This window comes from Bombina bombina, chromosome 1, assembly GCF_027579735.1.
Source record: "Bombina bombina isolate aBomBom1 chromosome 1, aBomBom1.pri, whole genome shotgun sequence".
Taxonomy (NCBI): Eukaryota; Metazoa; Chordata; class Amphibia; order Anura; family Bombinatoridae; genus Bombina; species Bombina bombina.
The window spans coordinates 1,493,126,262-1,493,152,386 of record NC_069499.1 but is presented as its reverse complement, the minus strand read 5'-3'; the positions used below and the strand labels follow the sequence as shown (position 1 = coordinate 1,493,152,386).

Here is a 26,125-nt window from a genome sequence, read left to right as displayed (position 1 = left end):
GAGTAGAACCCTAGACCCTGTTCCTGTACTGGGACTGGAGCTATCACTCCCAGGTAGGAAAGATCATGTACACATTTCAAGAACGCCTCTCTTTTTATCTGGTCTGCAGATAATCTTTAGAGGTGGAACCTGCCCCTGGAAGGAAAAGTCTTAAATTCTAATTTGTAACCCTGTGATACTAGGTCAAGGGCCCACGGATCTGGGACATCTCGCACCCATGCTTGATGAAACTGAGAAAGTCTGCCCCCCACTTGATCCGATCCCGGTTTGGGGGCAACCCCTTTATGCTGACTTAGACTCAGCTGCGGGCTTCTTAGATTGCTTCCTCTTGTTCCAAGACTGACTGGGTTTCCAAGAAGGTTTGGACTGTTCCTGCTTGGCAGTGGAGGGGGAAGACTTAACTCTGAAGTTACGAAAGGAACGAAAATTACTCTAACGTCCTTTCGGCCTATTTTTCTTATCTTGTGGCAGAAAAGACCCTTTACTACCCGTGATATCGGTAATAATTTCTGCCAAACCCGGTCTAAACAAGGTCTTACTCTTGTAAGGAATCGCCAAAAGCTTAGACTTAGATGAAACATCTGCTGACCAAGATTTCAACCATAACGCTCTACGCGCCAATATCGCGAAACCAGATATTTTGGCTCCCAATTTAATGACCTGCAGTGAAGCGTCAGTAATAAAGGAATTGGCTAACTTAAGGGCCTTAATCCTATCCTGGATCTCCTCCAAAAGGAGTCTCTGCTTGAAGAGACTCAGTCAATTCGTCAAACCAATAAGCTGCCACACTTGTCACGATAACGATACATACCGCAGGTTGCCATTGGAGACCTTGATCAATATACATCTTTTTCAAGTAAGCCTCCAGCTTCTTGTCCATTGGGTCCTAGAAAGAGCAGCTATCCTCAATAGGAACAGTAGTTCTCTTAGCCAGAGTAGAAATCGCCCCTTCCACCTTGGACACCATCTGCCAAGACTCTGTAATGGAGTCAGCAACCGGAAACATCCGTCTAAAAACCGGAAACAGGGAAAAAGGAATTCCAGGTCTCTCCCATTCCCGGGCAATGTGTTCAAGCTTAAATCTAATGGATACAACTTCAGCATCAGAAGAAGGAATTATAATATCCGAATCTGAGATCTCACCCTCAGAAGCTACCGACGTATCTTCCTCTTTAGACTTATGAGAAAGAGCAACTTGGTTAGTCGGGACTGGATCAGAAACCTTACTATCTGATTCTATAATTTTCCTCTTGCGTCTTCCCTGTAGCATGGGAATGGCAGCTAATGCCTCAGATACCGTCGAGGATACCTGGGCAGCAATTTCTGCATACAAAAAGATGCCTCCAGGAGATTGCAAGGAACTGCAGGGCACTGCATGTGACGTTAACGCTTGGGACGTTTAAAGAGAAAGCTGCGGCATTGGCTGACCAGCATCAACCTGAGTGGTGGCTCAGCAATAAAAAGTCTATCTTTATACATTAATGTTCTTTGAATACAAGAAGAACAAAGGAGCAAAGGAGGTTTAATTTGGTTATCTAGAAAAAGCTTGCATTCAGCAGAAGGCACAAACTCTTGGTCCATATTGTAATTAAAATTGACAGCACATACAACAAACAAAAAAATTTTTTTAACACTGTTCCTTTAAGAACATTCGTTCCCAAAATAATCAAAGACTGTCAGACAGGACTATATAATATAATCTTTTAATTGCCCAATTTATTTGTATGTCAAATTAATGCCAATACCTCCCTAAACGGAGAAATCAGACGAGGACAAAAACACCTCTACACCTCAGCGTTATTACTGGGAGGTGCCTACCTGCCCCCTCTGCACTCCGGAATAGAAAACGACTCTGTTCCCTGAACGTATCAGTTCCAGATGATCTCAGCAGAGGAATAACGTGATTCACTATAAGCTGCACCACAACAGTGAAAACTGTGCGCTTTTAGCAAGCAATACCGCCACAGAGAAGGATCGGCCGCTCTTCTGTATGTCAGAGGCAGTCCTAGCAGCCATAAAACAAAATATCGATCGGAACTCTGTTCCGTTAAATGTCTTAGTAGATAGTCTAATTCCTAAACTGAGACACGTAATTCACCCATCTGTTCCCTAATCGGATTCACAGTGAAAAAATAAAACCTACTGAGCCACCAGTGATTCTAACCCACGTGTTACTGAATTACCTCTCTAAGCAACAGTGCTGCTTTCTGAGTCCTGTTTGTTAATACAGGAGCTTAGTCCCAAATAAAGTGCAGTTTATTCTGCTTTAGTGCCAGTGTTCTTTTTCCCACAAAAATAAGAAAATGGCATTTACCTGCAACTCTGGCTGTCCGGCAGGAGGACAGCTCACACGGGCATGAGAGGAAGCCACTCCTCACAGAGACCCGTGAGAAAAAAAAAGAAAAATGTATGCTTACCTGATAAATTTGTTTCTTTTTAGACACGATGAGTCCACGGATTTCATCCTTACTTGTGGGATTACACCTCCTGGTCAGCAGGAGGCGGCAAAGAGCACCACAGCAGAGCTGCTATATAGCTCCTCCCTTCCCTCCCACTCCAGTCATTCGACCAAAGTTAGGAAGAGAAAGGAAAAGCCAAAGTGCAGAGGTGTCTGAAGTTTACAAAAATAAATAACCTGTCTCAGAGAACAGGGCGGGCCGTGGACTCATCATGTCTAAAAAGAAACAAATTTATCAGGTAAGCATAAATTTTATTTTATTTTTAAAGACACGATGAGTCCACGGATTTCATCCTTACTTGTGGGATACAATACCAAAGCTAGAGTAAACGGATGATAAGGGAGGGACAAGACAGGAAACCTAAACAGAAGGCACCACTGCTTGAAGAACCTTTCTCCCAAAAACAGCCTCAGCAGAGGCAAAAGTATAAAATTTTTAAAATTTAGAAAAAGTATCAAGAGAAGACCAAGTTGCAGCTTTGCAATTCTGTTCTACAGACGCTTAATTTTTTTAATGCCCATGAGGAAGCAACCGCCATAGTGGAATGAGCCGTAATTTTTTCAGGAGGCTGCTGTCCAGCAGTCTCATATGCAAAACGGATGATACTCTTCAGCCAAAAAGAAAGAGGTAGCCGTAGCTTTCTGACCCTTACATTTCCCAGAGACCCAGGGGCAGAACTTTTTTTCATTTTCTGCGATGAGATTTTTTTTAGTGAAAATTTTTCTGCAGTGTCTTTAAGAAGCTGGTGTTGCTGTGTTTGTTGCCCTTACTCGGTGTGCATGAGGACAGGTTCATGTACAGCCAGTGTATACACCATATATACACACACTCCATACACACACACACACACACTCCATACACACACACACACACACTCTACACACACACACACACACACACACACCATACACACACACACACACACACACACACACACCATACACACACACACCATACACACACACTCCATACACACACACTCCATACACACACACTCCATACACACACACTCCATACACACACACTCCATACACACACACTCCATACACACACACTCCATACACACACACTCCATACACACACACTCCATACACACACACTCCATACACACACACTCCATACACACACACTCCATACACACACACTCCATACACACACACTCCATACACACACTCCAACGCACACACAAACCAACGCACACACAAACCAACGCACACACAAACCAACGCACACACAAACCAACGCACACACCATACACACACACACCATACACACACACACCATATACACACACACCATACACAGACACAACATATACAAAACAAACACACACAACATAAACACACACACACTTTTATTAAAGAATAATAAATAAAAAAATGTGTCTAAGTATTTTGGTTGACTCCTACACTCCTAGAAGACATGTGTTAAGCCCTGACTCACCTTTTCTGCAATGTGCTGTTACCCTGTACAGCACTGGAGATCAGGAAGTGAGAGTTAATTGAAAAGAGAGGAACGTAGCAAATATTTCCATTGAGATAGAACGGAACAGTGACACCCGCAGGCAGAAATTAAAATTGCAGGCAAAAAAATTTTTCCACTGCCGTTCTTTCTGCAAAGACTCTTCATTTTCTGCGATAAGAACGCAGATCACACAGAGAAAACGATAAAGAGGACGACTGACGAAAGTCCTTAGTCGCTTGCAAATAAAACTTCAAAGCACGAACCACGTCCAAATTGTGCAAAAGACGTTCCTTTTGAGAAGGAGGATTAGGACACAAGGAAGAAACAACAATCTTCTGACTAATGTTCCTGTCAGAAACAACCTTAGGAAGAAAACCAAGTTTAGTACGTAAAACTACCTTATCCGAATGAAAAATAAGGTAAGGTGAATTATATTGCAATGCCGAAAGCTCAGACACTCTTCGAGCTGAAGAGATGGCAACAAGAAACAAAACCTTCCAAGATAACAACTTAATATCTAAGGAATGCATAGGCTCAAATGGAGCTACTAGAAGAACTTTTAGAACTAAATTCAGACTCCATGGAGGAGCAATTGGTTTAAACACAGGCCTGATTCTAACCAAAGCCTGACAAAAAGATTGAACATCTGGGACATCTGCCAGACGCTTGTGTAACAAAATAGATAAGGCAGGGATCTGACCCTTTAGGAAACTTGCCGATAAACCCTTCTCCAATCCTTCTTGGAGAAAATACAAAATCCTGGGAATCCTAACTCTACTCCATGATTAGCCCTTGGATTCACACCAATAAAGATATTTACGCCATATCTTGTGGTAAATCCTTCTAGTTACAGGTTTACGCGCCTGAATTAAGGTTTCTATGACCGAATCAGAGAAACCCCGCTTGGATAGGATTAAGCGTTCAATAGCCAAGCAGTCAGCTTTTCAGAGAAGCTAGATTTGGGTGAAGGAATGGTACTTGAATGAGAAGGTCCTTCCTCAATGGAAGTTTCCAAGGTGGCAGGGATGACATGTCCACCAGAACGGCATACCAAATCCTGCGAGGCCACGCAGGAGCGATGAGGATCACTGATGCCTTCTCCTGTTTGATCCGAGAAATAACCCGGGGGAGAAGAGCAAACTGGGGGGGGGGGATAGATATGCTAGGCTGAAGAACCAAGGAACTGCTTGCTAGGCTGAAGAACCAAGGAACTGGACCCGTATCTCGGGAGCTTGGCATTCTGACGAAATGCCATGAGATCCAACTCCAGGCTGGAGAATATTTCCGGATGGAGTTCCCACTCTCCCGGATGAAAAGTTTGCCTGCTCAGAAAATCTGCCTGCTCAGAAAATCCGCCTCCCAGTTGTCCACCCCTGGGATGTGAATCGCGGATAGATGGCAAGAATGGGCCTCCGCCCACCGGATTATCTTGGCTACTTCGGTCATCGCTAAGGAACTCCTCGTTCCCCCCTGATGATTAATGAACTGGGCCGAAGCCGAGGCCAGGCCCGAAGAACATTGAAAATCGTCCTTAGCTCTAGGATGTTGATAGGAAGAAGAGACTCCATACTCCCTGAGCCTTTAGAGAGCCCCAGACTGCTCCCCATCCCAAAAGCCTTGCGTCCGTTGTCACAATCACCCATGAAGGTCTGCGAAAGCAAGTCCCATGGGAAAGATGATCCAGAGACGACCACCATTGAAGAGAGCCCCTCGTCTCCTGTTCCAGGGTTATTCGAGGAGACAAATCCCCATTCCACTGCCTGAGCATGCTTAACTGCAGCGGCCTGAGGTGAAACCGAGCAAACGGTATGATGTCCATTGCCGCCACCATCAATCCGATTACCTCCATGCACTGAGCCACTGATGGCTGAGGAGTGGACTGAAGGGCTTGACATGTAACCAGAATCTTTGATTTTCTGACCTCTGTCAGAAAAATTGTCATGGATATAGAATCGATTAGAGTTCCCAAGAAGGTCACCCTTGTTTTTGGAATTAAAGAACTTTTTTCCAAATTTACCTTCCACCCGTGAGTTCTCAGGAAGGATAGCACAATGTCGGTATGGGACCTTGCTTGTTGACAAGATAACGCCTGGATAAGAATATCGTCCAGATAAGGCGCCACCGCAATGCCCGGCTGTCTTAGAACTGCCAGCAGAGACCCCAGAACCTTTGTGAAAATTCTGGGCGCCGTGTCCAGACCAAAAGGAAGAGCAACGAACTGAAAGTGTTCGTCCAGAAAGGCAAACCTTAGAAACTTGTAATGATCTCTGTGTATAGGAACATGAAGATATGCGTCCTTTAAATCCACTGTTGTCATAAATTGACCCTCCTGGATCAATGGAACGAATAGTTTCCATCTTGAATGATGGAACTCTGAGAAACTTGTTTAGAATCTTGAGGTCTAGGATAGGTCTGAAAGTTCCCTCCTTTTTGGGAACTACAAACAGATTTGAATAAAAACCCTGCCCGTGTTCCGTGTTCCTGTACAGGAACGGGACAAATTACTCCCATGGAGGAGCGGTCTCTTACATAATGTAAGAACGCCTTTTTTTATCTGGTCTGCAGATAATCTTGAAACAAGAAATCTTCCTCGGGGAGAATAATTTCTGAACTCCAGTTTGTATCCCTGAGATACTATCTCTATAGCCCAGGGATCCAGAACATCCCGCACCCAAGCCTGTATGAAGAAGGAAAGTCTGCCCCCTACCAGATCCGGTCCCGGATCAGGGGCAAACCCTTCATGCTGAATCAGCAGCAGGTTTCTTGGATTGTTTACCTTTGTTCCAAGAGTGATTGGGTCTCCAAGTTGACTTGGATTGCAAATAGTTTCCTTCCTGTTTACAGGAAAAAGAGAAGGAATTTCCCTTTAAATTTCGAAAGGAACGAAAATTACTCTGTTGTCCTTTCTGCTTGTTTCTTTTATCTTGAGGAAGGAGAAGACCCTTGCCTCCCGTGATGTCAGAAATAATTTCCTTCAATCCAGGCCCAAACAAGGTCTTTCCCTTGTAAGGAATAGCCAGGAGCTTAGATTTGGATGATACATCCGCAGACCAAGGCTTCAACCATAAGGCCCTGCGGGCTAGGATAGAAAACCCTGAACTTTTAGCTGCCAATTTAGTAATTTGCAGAGAAGCATTTGTTATGAAAGAGTTTGCTAATTTCAGAGCTTTAATCCGATCCTGGATTTCCTCTAAAGAAGTCTCAGTCTTAAGAGATTCCGCAAGAGCATCAAACCAATAAGTTGCCGCACTGGTGACCGTAGCAATGCAAGCGGATGGTTGCAATAGCAGATCCTGGTGAACATAGATCTTTTTCAGTAGACCCTCCAACTTCTTATCCATGGGGTCCTTGAAGGCACAACTATCCTCAATAGGAATAGTAGTTAGTTTGGCCAAGGTGGAAATATCCCCCTCCACCTTAGGAACCGTTTGCCAAGTTTCCCTACTAAATTAGCTGCCAATTTAGTAATTTGCAGAGAGGCATCTGTTATGAAAGAGTTTGCTAATTTCAGTGCTTTAATCCGATCCTGGATTTCCTCTAAAGAAGTCTCGGTCTTAAGAGATTCCGCAAGAGCATCAAACCAATATGTTGCCGCACTGGTGACCGTAGCAATGCAAGCGGATGGTTGCAATAGCAGATCCTGGTGAACATAGATCTTTTTCAGTAGACCCTCCAACTTCTTATCCATGGGGTCCTTGAAGGCACAACTATCCTCATTAGGAATAGTAGTTAGTTTGGCCAAAGTGGAAAAATCCCCCTCCACCTTAGGAACCGTTTGCCAAGTTTCCCTGACAGTGTCAGCTATAGGGAACATTTTCTTGAAAATAGGAGAAGGAGAGAAGGGAATACCTGGTCTCTCCCATTCCTTAGAAGTAATGCAGAAACATGCACCATGCTAGTTTCAAAACAAATAAAAGGCTTAAGCTTAACCTTTTTTGAGCAGAAAAATATTTAACATAATTGCTTAAAATAGTTTGCATTTCAAAATGACACACCAGTAAAAAATTATTAAGTATTTTGTTGGAGACCAACTGATTTTTAAACAAAATCAGTTTCCTAAGATGTTTAACCCAAACGGAGGTGCTCCAAATAGGGATACAGCAAGTGAACAAAATCAGAGTGGAGGCATACAACTATATGACCAAAAGTATGACCTATAACTATCACACCTATATGAGCTTGATGGACAACCAATCCAAAACCATGGACAATATGGAATTGGTCCTAACTGCCACTCTTCTGGGAAGGCTTTCCACAAGATTTGAGTGTTTGTAAGAATCTGTGCCCATTCACCCAAAAGAGCATTTGAGAAGAAGGCACTGATCTTGAACAAGAGGGTCTGTCTAGCAATCAGCATTCCAATTAATCCCAAAGGTGTTCAAAGGGGTTAAAATTAGGGCAAACAATGAAAAAAATTAGGTGCACAGGCAGCGGTATAAAGCAAATAAAAAGTAAATTTATTACACAAGTCGCGCAGTTGTGCGACATGAGTGAAAAAATACACGTTTGTATGACAAGTAAACAAACATGAACAGACACAGTGTGAGGGGAGAACCAAACACCCAGGGGTTAGTAACTGTACAAAAATCTTATCTGACAAGCTGTAGACAAGCAGGTATATGACAAGTAAACAAACATGGACACAATGTGAGGGGAGAAACAAACGCCCCGGGGTTAGTAACTGTACAAAAATCTTATCTGACAAGCTGTAGACTTGTGTAATAAATTTACTTTTTATTTGCATTATACCGCTGCCTGTGCTCCTCTCATTTTTTTCATTGTTTGCTTTTTTCACTCATATTGAGCTACTGCACGACTTGTGTAATAAATTTACTTTTTATTTGCATTATACCGCTGCCTGTGCTCCTCTCATTTTTTTCATTGTTTGCTACAAGTGGCCTTCCTTTTCGAGTGAGCACAGGTGCCGGGTATACACGGAGTCCTGACTGCAAAGCACGCACATCGCCAGGGACGTCTACGGGAAGAGGAGCTACCAGCCGCATCTACAGTGGAGTCCACTTGGGACATTGCACAAAACCGTAAACACGGACAGAGGCATTGGATACACGGAGGTGAGCGGTACTGTTTGAAACGGCTCCAAGGGATTGCCCAAACAAGTCCGGTAGTAGACGGAAGGTATGTGCTTATATGAACTGAGTATTCCACAGCTTATTATTACAGCTTTTGATGCTTTTGAACAGTTGAATCGTTTGAATCATTGCCTTTAAGAAGCGGTGGGAGTGTAGCAACATTTGTCCCTGTCTGGGTGGGGAAACCTTACAGGGCTTTGATCCTGTGGGCTGTTACAACACATCCCAATACGGACTACAAACGAGCTGTGTTTGAGTTGTGTGGAAGATTATTTCTCAGCAGTTTTGTTGTGGTTACCGTAGCTGTGGTCACTCTCCCAACAAATCTTTTCCCAAACTTTTTGTTTATTCATTGATACGTTAAAATTAGGGCTCAGTGCAGGCCACTCGAGTTCTTCCACACTAGAACCATGCTTTGCACACAGGGGCAAAGTTATTCTGGAACAAGAACGGGCTTCCCCAAATTGTTGCCACAAAATTGAAAGCATCTAATTGTATAAATCAAGTGGGGGCAGCAGATAAATATTTTATAAGCCTTAAGGATCGCATATTAATTTATGGATATTAAAAACACACAAACAATATATTTCCTAAAAATGTCTAGTGCCACAAAGCCAGATTTAAGTAATGTTGCGCAGGGTACCCTCTATCTGCTGATCTACCCTTCAGATGGCTTGTGTGTTTGCTCACTAACCAGTCCTCAAAAAAATATATATTTAGTTCTGCTTTTTCATGGGACCACACAAACTGACATTTTCAGCTCCACTTTTTTCCTAGGGCTACAAAAACTAGTGGAGAGGACAACATGTGGCCCACGCACCACTAGTTGGCCATCACTGGTCTGAAATGTCGTTTTAATTTGTAGCATTATGATGACCCTTCACTGGAACTAACGGGCCTAGCCCAAACTCTGAAAAACAGCCCCAGACCATTATCCCTCCTCCACAAATCTTTACAATAGGCACTATGCAATCCAGTAGATAGTATTCTCCTGGCATCGACCACAAACAGATTCTTCGATCAGACTACCATATATACCATGATTCCTCACTCCAGAGAACTTTTTTCCACCTCTCCAGAAGTCCAGTAGAGATGTGCTTTAAATTGACCCTTAACACCTGACTTCTAATAATCCCCAAAACCTACTTCTTCTTATTAAAAAAAATAAAGTAATCACTGCTGTCTATTTTATCTGTTCCTCTTGGCCCAATCTTTTGAAGGAGATTGTTTTGAAATACAGTGTTGAGGCAGTGCTTGATTTCCTATGTAAGCTGCCATATTGTAGCGTGCGTTACAGGGGCACAGTAGTCACATGGTCATGATGCAGTCGTGTGATACACAAACCATATTGTCTATACATACACAGTACTTAGAGGAAGGAATCACATCTCTCCCTGCTGCGTGTGAGCTGCAGTGTCTGAAAACAGTTATTTCTCAGTGAGGGTATAAATATATTTAATTTCCCAGTTAATGTATATAAAACATGTTATGCAGCAAGATTGAAATAAAATGCTTATAACTACTGTGCTTATGTTTTTAACTCCTCCCCCACACAGTTTTTTTTCTTCTTCTTAAACTCTGCCGTAAAGTTTTATGCTCTAAGCAGAGCCGTTTCTGTGTTATTATTGTAACTACTGACATGCTCTGGGAGGGAGGGGGAGAGGGAGGAGGAAGCTCCCACGGGCGGCACGCTGCATAATATAATTTGTTCAAAAGACTTCTTTTCATGACCTCTCCTGAATGTAAATCACTAAGGACTGACACCCAGCATAAGGAGACGTATAGTAAGGATCATATGCATTATCTAGCAGAGTCATCTACTCCTGTCACACCCTCTGATTACACACGAGTTTGACTGTGTTTCTGAAGAGGGTGTGACAGGAGTAGATGACACTGCTAGATAATGCATACGATCCTTGCTAAACGTCTCCTTATGATGGGTGTCAGTCCTTAGTGATTTACATTCAGGAGAGGTCATGAAAAGAAGAAGTCTTTTGCACAAATTATATGCAGCGTCCTGTGAGAGCTTCCTCCTCCCTCTCCCCCTCAGCATGTCAGTAGTTACAATAATAACACAGAAAACGGCTCAGCTTAGAGCATAAAACTTTACGGGCAGCGTTTAAGAAGAAAAAACAAACTGTGTGTGTGTGTGCGGGGGGGGGGGAGTTAAAAACATAAGCGCCGTAGTTATAAGCATTTTAGTTCAATTTCTGCATAACATGTTTTATATACATTAACTGGGAAATTAAATATATTTATACCCTCACTGAGAACTGTTTTCAGACACTGCAGCTCACACGCTGCAGGCAGAGATGTGATTCCTTCCTCTAAGTACTGTGTATGTATAGACAATATGGTTTGTGTATCACATGACTGCATCATGACCATGTGACTACTGTGCCCCTGTAACGCACGCTACAATATGGCAGCTTACATAGGAAATCAAGCACTTCCTCAACACTATTTCAAAACAATCTCCTTCAAAAGTTTGGGCTAAGAGGAACAGATAAAATAGGCAGCAGTGATTATTTTTATTAATAAGAAAAAGTAGGGTTCAGCAATTTTCATCAGGTGTTTAATGTCCCTTTAATACCACTCCAGACAAAGCTTGGCATTGCGCATGTTGGAAAGCTTTTGTACAGTTCCTTGGCCATGGAAACCCATTCCATGAAGCACCTGATACACAGTTATTGTGCTGATGATGTTTCCAGGGGTACTTTGAAACTAAGTAGTGAGTAATGCAATAGAGGACAGGTGATTTTTATATGCTCTACGTGCTTCAAAACTTAGCGACCCTGCTCTTAATGTGTAGTCTGTCACTCTATAGCTGGGCTGATGTTTCTCCTAGATGCTTTCACTTCACAAAAACTGCACTTACACCTCATTAGGTCAGATCTAGTAGGGCACAAATTTAATGTACTGATGACAACAGTTGCATGCTATAACAGTGCCATGTTTTAGTATGACCCACTGCCAATGTTAGTCTATGGAGATTTCATTTTGGTGTATGGGATTTTAAGGAAAAGGTTAGCAATGTGTGTGGCTGAAATACCTACTCAATAATTAGTACGGGTGTGCACTTACTATTGACCATATAGTGTATGTACGTTATGAACCAATAACAGAGCATCTTTGTCTGAAACAAAATAGGGGTCATTCTGGAGTGCAACGTTAAATGTGTGTCAAACTCACAGTAAGTAAAAAGAATTGTCTTCAATAAATAAACAGTCTAACAAAAAAAAATATATATAGGGATAAGTCCAATATAAAACAAAAGCTACCAAACGACCTTTAAAAAGCTCTAGCCTTTTAATATTCAATACTTTTTTGCACTACTAGCATTTATGTTGGATATAAAATGGAAATATTTATAGTGTTACTCATCTTACCAGCTGACGCAACAGACTTTGTTTCTTTAGCTCTCTTTCCAAGCACATCATTTAAACTCCTCAAAGTTTTCTTTCCAGTTATCTGTTTGCTGCTGGCATTTTTATCTGGTGAATTCTCAACCACAATAACACAATCCTGTGGTGAAATAAAATATCAACAGAATTGTTAGAGTATTTTCTTAATGAATATATATCACTAATATATTACAAAAAAATCTAAATATATGTTTTAATGTTTTGGTTATATTTAATTTTTTTGTAAATATATTAGCGATATATATTCAGCTTATACATATTGAGGGGGGTGTATATTTTTAACAGCAATATATTTGATAATTAGGATTCACTTTTTTTTTTTTTTTTTAAATATAAGGTTATTATGTTTTTATGAGTCAATTGATAATGAGCGCCCCCTAGAAGTTCTTTTTTTATTCTGTACATTTTAATGGTTACATTTCTATCCATTTTAACCCCTTAACGACCGCAATGTACCCTGTACATAGCTGGTCGTTAAGGGATTTCTGGCTATAATAGCGCAGGTCTTGATGCAAATGACAAGACTGCGCTATTACACCCTCCCTCCCGAATGCTTGCTAAGATAGCGCAGTCTTGCTGGTGATGAGACCACACTATTGAAGACGGCACCCCCATAGAAAGGGGTTAAATAAACATGTTGTAAGATGTTTCTATATTTGATGCTGAGACTTATCATACCTTGAAGTAATTATTTCACTTTTTACCCAAGATTTGCATAGGATATAACAAGTTTGTCTTGTGCTAAAGGAGAACAAAGGAGTTAAATCTCCAACAGAACAAGATTAAAAATGTAAGCAGTTTATATTGTAACAAAGACATGTTCTCAAACTTACCTCTGAAATATTTTTTTTCAATGAAGGTTGTCTAGATGACCGCCGCTTAGGAGTCTCAGTCTTTGATATATTTTGTTGAATGGCCTTTGCTTTCTCAATGAGCTGTTTAGCTTTCTTTATTTTCTTGGTGCTGCCTGTGTCCTGGGTACACAAAAAAAAAAAAAAAAATAATATACGTCATGGTTTATTATTATTAAAATACATTTCCCAGCATGCAGCAGCCTTAGGAAAAGTGGTGCAACCTACCAATCTCTATGCACAATTACAGTGTTTGCAGTGCAGTCCATTGGTAGTCATGTGCATGGGCACACAGCTAAGGGTGCTGTTATCACCATGGGTAACTCCACTTACCATGGCACCCAAACACATACCTATAAGTTGCAAAACCAGAGAAACTGATAATTTTGCAGCGGTCTAATTTTTTTCCAGAGCTGCGTATGTATAAGAATACATTTTTAGATCTCCTAAACGTATTTACATATGTAGTTTCAGAGGAACCGTAACCCCTTAAAACATATATTTTACAAAGCAAACAGGGAATAGTAGCTACATACACACCTATACACTGTAGGGAAGCGGTAAGAAAAGACTGGTATGATGTCACCGAGTGAACAGACTGCTGGGTCTCAAGAGGCAGATAAACTGCTCTGATCCAACATCACTGGGTTCCCAGACAGGCTGACACTATAGAGACCTAGACAGCACACAGAGTGCAGAGATATGATTACTTACAGAGGAAACCTTCAGCTCAAACTCAGCTCTGGTCATGTGGCTAGATGGGGAGTTGTAGTTGCCAGATGTTGACTAGAGCAGAGTTATGGAGGCAACTTTAGAGCATGGCACGCCGAGATAAATATAAAATTTATATTTTCTTTTCTATGCCAGAAATTGTGATAATACAGGTTGTACAATTTTATATACTAAAACTAAAAAGACACAAACACACAAACAGCAGAAACATCAAAACAGGTGCAATAATACTACATAGAGATGCATCTAAAGCTGCATCTACATTGAAATTAAAACACATAGCATCAAAGTCTATAATCATAATTCCCTTATACTGATCACGCTTTTCCTTTTACTTTTTATATTTCACAGGAGGAAAAAAAATATATAGAATTAGGCAGTGTATTTAGTTAATAATTAGCATGTGTGTTTTGTGTTAAACATGGTTACCTTTGTACTTCTAGGAGTAAACACTTCACCTTCCAATAAAGAACTAGGTCTTCCTCGACGTCTGGCACTTAGTCTTGTAAATCTCATTCTTAAAAAACAAAACAAAAAAAAAATATTTTTATGAAATAAAGGATTGCCTAATTAAAAGGATAATTGACAATGTTGCTTTTCAGACACATTAATAAGTATCACCGCACTTTCAACCAACATTACCAAAATGTAAGAAAACCATACAATTTTAATGTTAAAGCCTGCACAGCTTCAGTAAAGGGACAGTAAAGTCAAAAATAAACTCTCATGATTCAGATGGAGCATGCAAATTCAATTGACTTGTTATCAAATTTGCTTCTCTCTGTATCTTATTATTTGTAGCTTTGTTATACAATGTTGTAAAACACTGCTGTCAGAGTACAATCCTGAGCTCTTATGAACCTACCTAGCCTTACTCTTCAATATAAAAGATACCAAGAGAATGTAAGTTGGACAGTTTAAAATTGCACGCTCTTTCTGAATCATAATAGTTTTGATATGACTTTACTGTCCCTTTAAAGACATAGGTGTAAATAACATGCAGTTTTGTTCCCTCTTAGAGACAGGAGCTTCAAGCTAATAGTGTACCCAAACCAGTATTTTTCTGGCTTGCACAAATACAGGTATTTGCTTGGCAAAACTGTGATAACGTCTCCTAGATATGAATTTCCTACATTTTTTTTTTTTTTTTACCTGGGACCCCTTTTTGCATTATTATAATGTAATCTAAAACAAACCCCTTATCAGATTGGTATGCAATTGTTTGTTTTTTATACATCAAAATACCACACAAGTGAAGGAGGAGGGAATGTCCCCAAAATGTTACTACAATTTAAACAACCACCGGTTTGAAACTGAGTGCATTTCATTTTGGTATTATATTCCTTTTTGCACCAGAGCCCTGGAAGCAGTGGTCCTGCACCTCAATGTGTTTAACCCTGCAAAGGGTTAAAACACATAAGAGAAGTATCGCTCAGGACCCACAGAACTCTGCTGGTTCTGAGTGGAAGCTGCCACTGACCCAATCAGCAGTGCTAGTCACACGACCTAGCTGTGTAACTACCATTGGAGATTGGATCAGAAGCAGCTTCCGCTAGGAACAAGCAGTGCTCTACAGGTTCCGAACAATGCTTTGTGTTTAACCCCTTTGCCAGGGTTAAACACAGAAGGGCAGGGTCCCTAGTCTTAAAAGGACTTGCTTTAATGCCAGGGTGGATTAAAAAAAAAAATATTTTTTTTTTTAAATACAGGATTAGTTTTTTTAATTATATAGCAAGATTCTGTATATTCATGGCTCTCGTTTATTTTTTTGGTAAATTAATTTCGTTAAAAGGGGCAGTATACACCAATTTTCATATAATTGCATGCAATAAAACACTTATATAAAGAAGAATATGCACAGGTACCGATTATAAAAATCCAATATAAAACCTTTTAAAAACTTACTTAGAAGCTCCCAATTTAGCACTGTTGATGGCTGGGACATTGAAAAAGGTTGCTGGTTTACACAATGAGTTATTTTCTCCACATTTTGGATTTAGTGGAGGATTTTAAACTCACTTTTCGCCTCCCCATATTTTAAACTGCTGTTGTATTTCCCCCAGAAAACAACTTTATCAAGCAGTGATTCGACCTACTCCCAGCTAATGAGTGGCAACAACCACGAAACAGCTGTCCTGGGATTGGTCTGAATCACTGTACTACCCCCTAGCTAAGCTTAGAAGCTGTGTAATGCGGCAATGCTATGGCGTAAAGGGAAGTCTGCCTTAAAAAGCAGGTTAGAAGTAAAAAAGTGAGTCATTGTGAACCTCATTTGCGTATCTCACCAAGAATCCTTTGCTGCATTGGAAACAGTGTAATCAGAGAGTTTCTGGGGTAAAAGCAAGTCTTCTGACTAGTCTAGATTTGTAAATGGTTTACACAACGAGTTGTTTTCTATATATATATATATATATATATATATATATATATATATATATATATATATACACACACACACACATACATACACACATAAAATATTATATACATCAGCAGTATAAGCATGGAGCAGCAGCCCCTCCAAAATAAGCATATAGACCCCAGCAGTACAGTAGAGCAGGTTCCCAGTCAGACTGACACTGTGGGAACGTACAGCAGACATCAGCGAGGATGTACATGAACCTGTCCTCATGCACACCGAGTAAGGGCAAAGAACGCAACACTGGCTCCTCAGACACTGCAGAAAATGTTTCACAAAAAAAAATCTCATTGCAAAATGAAAAAAAAGTTCTGCCTCTGGGCTGGCTGCTAAGATTTACATTCCTGCTTTTCAAATAGAGATAGCAAGAGAATGAACAAAAAATGAAAATAGGAGTAAATTAGAAAGTTGCTTAAAATTTCATGCTCTATCTGAATCTTGAAAGAAAAAATGTGTGTTTAGTATCCCTTTAAATAAAACTGAAGAAGGATCTTCCAAGCAAAGGGGCATAAAAAGGTATACATTAAACTTGTGTTTTCCATAGAACATACAGTTTTTCAGCTTACTACTATTATCAGATTGACTTTTTTTTTTTTAGGTATCGTTTGTTGAATAGCATACCAATGTAGAGTCATGAGCAGAAATACACTACTGGAAACTAGCTGGTGATTGGTGGCTAGACATCTCTTGTCATTAGCTCACTGAGTGTCCAGCTAGGTCCCAGAAGTGCACTATTACTATGCGTTTAAATCCTTTGCAGGCGTAAAAAAAAAAAAAAAAAAAAAAAAAAGCATTTAATTATTGTACTGTTGCTTGCATATAACAGCATTTTCTTTTTTGCACTTGTCTCATTAAATATTTAAGTGAAAATTTAAAGAACAATTACCTTATTGGGCTTTGTACTTCAGGAGAATTAGATAGGACTTCAACTCTGTAAATATCATTTTTTCTGGAAGACGTTTTCACTTTGGGTGTTGACATTTGTACTGGATCCTCAATATTAGAAACACATTTTGCTGCTGATTTTCCAGCTGAATTTTCCGATTTCTGGTATCTAGAGCTCCTCCTTAAACCAGGACTAACACTAGTCACAGGTGGTTCTGATACTTCCTTATCATTGGTGTTTAGCGGTTTACATCTCTCCGAGTTTTTGGGTGGTTTCGAGTTTTTTCTATTTCTGCTTTTCTCTATGGGAGTGTTTAGATTTGCAGTTTGCTGCTCTTTCACCGTTCTCTTTAATTTCTTAGCTTTTCCTGGTTTACATTCTTTAAAAATTTCCTGAGATTCTTCATTCACAAGAGTTACAGATGATTCTTCAGAAAGATCTGTACATGGCCCATGACCAACTTCTTTAGATTGGTCATGCGAGTCCTTCTGTTTAGAAAGACACTTCTTTCCTCCATTTTTTACCACGTCCGTTGGTTGTTTAAATGCTTTCATAAACTGTTGCCTTTCTTCTGTGGTACTCTTATGTTTGACAGTTTCAACATTTTCTGTTTCAAGTACAGCTAATTCCAACTCATCTTCTGAAATAACTACATTTGATTTTCTTTTCTGAATAATTTGATCTCCTGGTTCCTGCACAATGGATGAAATTTCTACTATTTTTTTTTCATCTTTCTTCTTTATGAAGATTGCAGCAATCTTTTTGGGAGCTGTATCCTTTTGTAAAAAGGAATTATGAAGTGGAGGTGATAAATGAACTTGTGCATGCACAGTCACAGTTTTAGGTGATGGTTCTTGTGAATAATCTTTATTACTCAGCTCAGAAGCAGCATTTTCCTGGTTATCTGTTTTAAACGAACACTCAGGTACATCGTCATCAGCATCCTTTTCTTCACGACTTTTCACAAAATCTTCAAATGATACAATTTCTACACTATCATTTCCACAAGATGATTCGCCTACATTTACATCCAAACTTGAGTCACCAAGTGTACTCTTGCTTTCTAAAAAAGTACCAGGGTCTTCGATTTCCTCATTTATTTCAATATTTGTGTGCACTTCTGTATCTTGATCTCGCTTGCGTTTCCTTCTTTTTGAGCAATTTTTTTTATCAGTTTGAGATTTTTTAGCCATTCTATCTTCAGTTTGGGAAATTGATTTTTCAGGATACTCTTGATTGTCCAGATCCTCTTTATTGCTACAAATCTCTGCAAGCAAGGCAGCAGTATCACTACCCATAAAACTAGTTATCTCATGAATATCCTCGACTGTATCTTTTTCATTGTCGTCAATTTCACCAGTGACATCAGTTTCACTTTTTTGGTTTAAGTCACTTAACCTCCTACTTAAATTAATTCTTTTTCCCCGTTTTTTAAGTTTGCTTGCTGCCTTTGAAGACCCAAGGGTTGGAGATAATTGTATTTCATTGATTGCTTCTGTCTGTTTATCAACATTACACTTTATCTTACTAGATGTTGTCTTTTCTTTGTAACTTGCAGGAGATGTCTTTTTAAAATAATCTGTAATGTTGCTTGACCTAGGAGATGAAAATACTTTCTCTGTATTCCTTGAGACTGGCGAAAAATAGTTGGTGATTGTTTTGCTTGGAGGATCTTCATCTTTCCTCAATTTCTTGCATGGCTAACAAAACATAAGAACATTAGCGAAAAATATTGTTAAAAATATTCAGAAATGACTCTGAAAAACAATAATTGCGTAGTTTATGATTGAACTCAACAGAAGGATTTGAAGGAAAAAAAATAAAAAAATAATATATATATATATATATATATATATATATATATATATATTACATACACACAAACTTTATCTGAATATATTAAAAACATACAGGGTACTTAAATTATATAAACCACACACACCATTGGTAAGCAACACAATTCCCTATTTTCCCCCATCAAACCCATAGCTTCTTGTTACCATAACAACCAAGCAGTCTTAATGCTTATGAATAGTAGCTACAATATCTCTGTCAGGAAGTCAGACTAGTGGAAATGACATATGTGACATACAAAAAAACAGGGTATACAGATGGTTCATTGCTATAACATTCTTCAGTAAGGTTATGAACGTTAAGAAAACTATTTGTTTACGAGGATAGCGATTGTTTTCAAAATGTATTCTTTAACAAATAATTAAAATCTAAAATGACAGGTCATATATAACAACCATACTTACACTACTGAAATAGACTGTAACCAGTAAATTTACTAAAGACAAGACACAAACTCACCGGGATATTATAATCCTCTACCGTTGCAGACATAGTGAGAACCCCAGCCATCGTCAAACGGTCGCATGCGAGCCAGCCGGTTTAACTCGGGCTGTCCTGAGGTCAGAACGCTTACCTCAGAAAAAAGCAGTCCATTACTATAAGACTCAGACTAGAAGGCATTGGAAACCCTGAAACAAGAACAAAACCGAATATTCCTTTTGGCTAAACACAATTGGTAAACAAAGAAATCCCTGTTGAAATTAAATGACTCCTATTTTCGCACCGTCTGCCGGTAAATCCCAGGATTATTGTTAAAAAAAATAATAATATAAAAAAAATGTATATTTCCCGCGTTGCAAGACAAACGCGAGCACGCACCACTGGGAACGCGCGCGAGTGCCTGTTCACTAGCAATTTGCTACTTCCGCGCCAGAAAACGAAAACAAGCATTACGATTGGTTAGCGCCCAATTCTGGGCTAGACGTCTCAATGAGAAGGAGGCGAATGTAACTTCTCTGCCATTTGCCAGTCTGTTGTTGGCGCCAAATTGTGTTTTGTGTTGTAGTACGTTTTGTAGCGATATGACGTGCTAAAATTAAATATTTACTCTTATGTATTTATATATTAGGTGGGTAAATTATTCTGAAGAAAAAGTATAGTTTGCGTTGTTATTTTCGTATTTTAAAAGGGTAATCATCTGCTTGAATTATGTTTAGCTATAAGAAAAGTATAGTGTGTGATGAATGACGTTCGTGAATGGTAATACGTTGTAAAAATATTAATTTTATTCTCAATAATTATAGTTCATTTATAGGCCTGAATAACCGGTTTTCGTCTAAAGGTAAACTGAAAAATGGCACCACTATAGCTACTTTATATTTGATTTCAGAGATACAAAAGTAGCAAACTGTTTTGAAAGCCATCATGTTTATAACCCATTATATGTTGTATGCACATTTGTGTTGTCTATACAGATTTTGAATTTGTTTCACATATTTTCTTTTCATTACAAAGAAAAAGGACGTTACCCATAAAAACTGGAGAAATTGGAATATCTCAATTACCTATTTCTGGGAAGAACAAACACCGGTTGCTATGTCCTATTGTACTATTTTTTTTTTTTCCCAATGATACGTTCCCCATATTTTACCAATACTTCATTAAAAAAATTAGTTTGTTAGAAAAATTTCTTTAAACGAGTGCATACATTTTTTTTTATTATTTTTTTTAAACAACTTTCCAATTTACTTCTGATATCAAATGTGCTTCATTTTCTGGTATCCTTTGTTGAAAGAGCAGTGCATCACTACTCTGAGCTAGTTGGACACACCAGTAAGCCAATGGAAAGCAGCATATATGCTCAGCAACCAACCAGAAGCAAACTCACAGCTCCTGAGCCTACCTAGGTATGCTTTGCAACAAATACGATAATAAAGCAAATTGGATAAAAGTACATTGGAAAGTTGTTAACCCCTTAATGACCACATTTTATATCCGTTTGGGACCATGGCTATTTTTGCGGTGTTTGTTTAGCTGTAATTTTCCTCTTACTCATTTACTGTACCCACACATGTACCGTTTTTCTCACTATTAAATGGACTTTCTAAAGATACCATTATTTTTATCATATCTTATAATTTGCTATAAAACAAATTATAAAATTATGATGGAAAAAAACACACATTTTCTAACTTTGACCCCCCCAAAATCTTGCACATCTACAACCACCAAAAAACACCCATGCTAAATAGTTTCTAAATTTTGTCCTGAGTTTAGAAATACCCAATGTTTACATGTTCTTTGCTTATTTTGCAAGTTATAGGGCCATAAATACAAGTAGCACTTTGCTATTTCCAAACCATTTTTTTCAAAATTGGCACTAGTTACATTGGGACACTGATATCTTTCAGGAATCCCTAAATATCCCTTGACATGTGTGTGTGTATATATATATATATATTTTTTTAGAAGACATCTTTAAGTATTAACCCCTTGAGTGCTAATGAAGGCTCTAAACCGTCGCAGAGTTTCCCACTCTGGTGCTAATGACGGCTCAGAGCCATCACTAGCACTCTCCCAACTGAAATAAATACAAAAAAAGTTTAAAAAAAATATATATTTTTAAAAATATAAAATAAAAAAACCTTTTAAAAAACCTTATCACCCAGGTGGGAAAGTGCTTAGCACTCAAAGGGTTAAACTAGGCCCATTTTGGTATATTTCATGCCACCATTTCATCGCCAAATGCGATCACATAAAAAAAAAAAATTGTTCACTTTTTCACAAACTTTAGGTTTCTCACTGAAATTATTTACAAACAGCTTGTGTAATTATGGCATAAATGGTTGTAAATGCTTCGCTGGGATCCCCTTTGTTCAAAAATAGCAGACATATATTGCTTTGGCGTTGCTTTTTGGTAATTAGAAGGCCACTAAATGCAGCTGCGCATCACACATGTATTATGTCTAGCAGAAAAGGGGTTAATTTTAGCTGTAGTGTAGAGATCAGCCTCCCACCTGATACATCACACCCCATGATCCCTCCCAAACGGCTCTTTACTCCCCCACCCTAAATTGTCCCCGCCATCTTATGTACTGGCAGAAAGTCTGCGAGTACTAAAATAAAAGGTGTTTTTGTTGTTTTTTTTTAGCCATATTCTGCTGTGTAGGATCCCCCTTAGCCCTCAACATCCCTGATCCCACCCCAAACAGCTCTCTAACCCTCCCCCTCTACCTAATTTGGCTGCCAGTACCCAGTTTACAATAAAATGTTTATTTTTTTTTTGCCTTTTCCCCCTATTTTTCCTTTTTCTGTAGTGTAGCTTCCCCCCGCCCAGATACCTTAGATCCAAATTCCCTCCTTCCTCTCCCCCACTTAACTTGTGAAAATGTTCCGTAGTTGTTCCCACCCGCTAATACAGTTAACGACAGGGTACGTCCTCTGTCGTTAACTGTATTTTTTTTGAAGGACGTACCCCATACGTCGTCGGTCGTTAAGAGGTTAAAATGCTATTATCTTTCTGTATGATGAAATAATTATTTTTGTGTTTCATGTACCTTTTATAAAGCTTTTTGAGCTGTAAACTTAGTACGTAAATCCACCTATATTCACATATTGTACAGCATTATTAATGGCTCAAAGCTTTGAAAAAAAAAAATCTGCAGAACTTCCTAGCTGTCAGGGGCTAGTATTTTGATTGGCATACTATTGTCAGCAAACAGCCAATTAACACATTTCCACCACAGAGTATCCTCTCTCTGTAATGAAACAATGTTTGGTTTAGTTTGGCGATTGGCTAACTTATTACAGTGTGCTCACATATTGTCTGTCCTCTGTCAATCACCATAGAGCTAAGTATTCATGGTGTATTTGATATTTTTTTTTATTTATTTTTTTACAGTGGACAGAGTATCAATGTCCGAGATGGTAACATACTGCCACTCAACTATTATGGTCTGTTCTATTATTATCAATTTTTATAGCGCCAACAGATTCCGCAGCGCTAGTTAGCAGCAATGGATTTTTAAAACAATGTAAAAAAAAAGTTACGAGCGATGAGACGGACGTACTCATTGAAAATGTTCTAGGTAGGCTGTATCATGTTTTATTTGCTCTCAGCTTGTCGGTTTGTTCTTATATACTTCAGGTGCTATCTCTTTTCCTGTCTCTTTGCTTCAGTCATTGTCTTGTTGGCCATTGGTCAGATTGTTTTATCTAGAAAGGATTTTACTTGTGATAAAAACATTGTGACTAGAACCTAAATTTTGTATTAAAGGGACACAAAACCACAATTTTTTTCTTTTATGATAGAGCAAAACATTTTAAACAGCTTTTCAGTTTACTTCTATAATTAAATTTTGCTTCATTCTCTTGGTATTTTTAGTTTAAGGAGCAGCAATGCACTACTGGGAGCTAGTTGAGCGCAGGTGAACCATAGACAAGAGGCCTATTTCTGCAGCCACCAATCATTGGCTAGCTTCCCAGTAGTGCATTGTTGTGTTGAACCTACCTAGGTATGTTTTTCAAAACACTGTACCAAGAAAACAATGCAAACTAGATAATAGTTAATTGGAAAAAGACTGTAAAGGAACAAACACACAAATAGATACATTGAGGAATGAAGCTAGTGGGGACAGTAAGAGAACCAGTCTATTACTGGAAGCTAGAATCCAGAGTGGATAAAAATCAATAATTTAAAAAAAATAAAAAGTTTTTGTTTTTTAGTAGGATTTTTTTGTTGTTGGTGAAACTATCTTTCTAAAGATAGCTTCTATTTAAAGGGACATAATACGCCTACGCTAAATTATTTGAAAGTGATGCAGCATAACTGTAAAAAGCTGACCTGAAAATAGCAACTGAACATCTCTGTGAAAAGGAAAGATATTTTGCCTCACAATTTCTTTAGGTCAGCACAGTAAGTGCTCAGTGAACAGTTAAACTTTAGTTGCACGATTGCAAGATTTTAATTTGTTTACATTGGAACGTTGTTCCGATGTTATTAAATCAGTCACGAAAGGGTTAAACTGATTAGGAAAATAACATGACTGCTTGCACATGCCTGATGCACGCTCCCTTGCAAGTCCTGGGACTATCATCTTGATTACAGTGGGGTGTGAATAAGGTTTATTCATCCTAAAATATACTGTAGATTAGTTTTTCATTATATAGCAAGAGGCTGTATGTTCTTGGCTGTAATGGTTAAATATTTTTGCTTTTTCACCTATCAAGTGTGGGATAAAACGCAATTTTTACACTAAGCAAGAGGTGTTTAACCTCTTAAGGACATATGACGGAATTTTTCCGTCATAAAACAATTGAGCAAACTGAAAGCTGTGTCCTTAAAGGGTTAATGTTCCTTTAATGCATGCTATAGTCGCATGGCAAGAACCAAAATATTACATATTTAATGTATATCACATTCAGTATACAAGATTACAGGATCTTTGTGGTATATTAATTCCATGTATCTGATTGCAATGTTATGCTCTTAGAGCAGAGCTTTCCAAACTTTTCATGTTGGTGACACACTTTTTAGACCTACAGTACATCATTTCGCGACACAGTGATTAAGTTGTACTAGCAAAAAGGAGGTTAAACTAACTTGTTTTAAGAGATACGGACACATACATAAAGTATATAACGAAATGTATTTACAAGTAACAGTATGTATGTTAGGTGTTGTTTTCAGAGGGGGAGTGTTAGTCAGGACTGGGCCTCAGGCACACCGTACCAACTTGAAAATGAATATATTATTTGATAAGGATATCCTTAGAACAGTAATTCAGACCACGCAGCTATGAGTCTAAAAACTATTCTCCTTTATTGAAAGACACACAACATGTCTTATAGGCAACAATTACAGTGTACAGGGTTAACTTGATGACACGTTATGACCGTGTCATTTTACACAGTGTTTGTCAGGAAAAATAATAGCTAGAAACAATATTTCTATAGTCACAATAAGGAGGGCATCTAGTAGCAAAACAAGGTTATTTGAGCATCTCATAGAGAGAGTACTTTCTAGGCGTTGTGCCAGGAACATCTGTAAGGTCAAAACTAGCTCTAACACACTAATAACAAATATGTATTTCTACAGAATTAATGCTATATTAAATATTATTCAGACAAGATGGATGCAAAGACAAAATGGCGCTGGTCATGCTAACAATTCCTAACATACCACTCTTTTATTCTAACAGAATAACATAAAAATAGAAAAGCACAGAAAATTAGGAAAGCCTTTAACAACAATATATGTAGTGGTATAATTTTATAGGCCAATGGGGCACAATTTGTCACTGCACATAGGTGCGGCCTCTCCAACACTCTCCGTCTACCTCCCAGCATCCTCAAACTACCGGTCTACCTGCACAAAGACCCCACCAGCCCCCCATCTACCCCCAAACAACGCTGCATCTTTTATTTCTCCACCTGCATTGCTAGCACCCCCCCAATATGTCCAACAGTTCCTTCCTCAGTACATTCTCCACAGTAAAGCATGACATGGGAACAGCACAAATGTCTCTAGGTGGCCTCTGATCACTTTAAGAACAGTCTTTGTCCTCTTTGCGCTCCACCTTCCTCAGACACTTTACTTCAATACAGTTCATTTGCAGTAGGGGTGCTTATCCAGTGTTCTTCTGCAGGTAGATGCTGGAAGTCTGATGGTTTGTTCATGGGGTAGACAAGGTAGCCAGTTGATCCCCATAGCAAGCAGACACTCGAGTCAGAAGGAGTCTAAGAAGGAAACAAAACAGCACAAGATGAGTACACACCCCGATACAGTCACAATTATGTCCAAATAAAACTTCTTTCATCTTTTTTGTAAGCATCACAATTCCTGTAGCTTAACTCATCCTCTGTCATGTAAAACCAAGAAAACATTGTAGATATATAGTACAAACTAAATACATTGATACTTTTACAGAGAATAACTCACAGCTTCTCTATACAATTTAAATGATACTTCTTGAATACTAAGCAAGTGAAAACTGCTAGACTTCA

General features: G+C 38.9%; 1 protein-coding gene across 1 annotated transcript in view; it reads right to left on the bottom strand.

The window, feature by feature from the left end:
* The window catches only part of ATAD5 (ATPase family AAA domain containing 5), a 507,256-nt gene extending 487,413 nt beyond the window's left edge, over nucleotides 1–19,843 (bottom strand). Inside the window, exons 1-5 of the mRNA XM_053721398.1 lie at nucleotides 19,640–19,843; nucleotides 17,327–19,026; nucleotides 14,451–14,538; nucleotides 13,272–13,412; nucleotides 12,403–12,538 (exon numbers count right to left, since the gene is read on the bottom strand). Of these exons, the coding sequence (XP_053577373.1) occupies nucleotides 12,403–12,538; nucleotides 13,272–13,412; nucleotides 14,451–14,538; nucleotides 17,327–19,026; nucleotides 19,640–19,690 (2,116 nt within the window). The 5' untranslated portion in view covers nucleotides 19,691–19,843. The remainder of the gene's footprint in view (nucleotides 1–12,402; nucleotides 12,539–13,271; nucleotides 13,413–14,450; nucleotides 14,539–17,326; nucleotides 19,027–19,639) is intronic.
* Nucleotides 19,844–26,125: the final 6,282 nt, after the last annotated feature.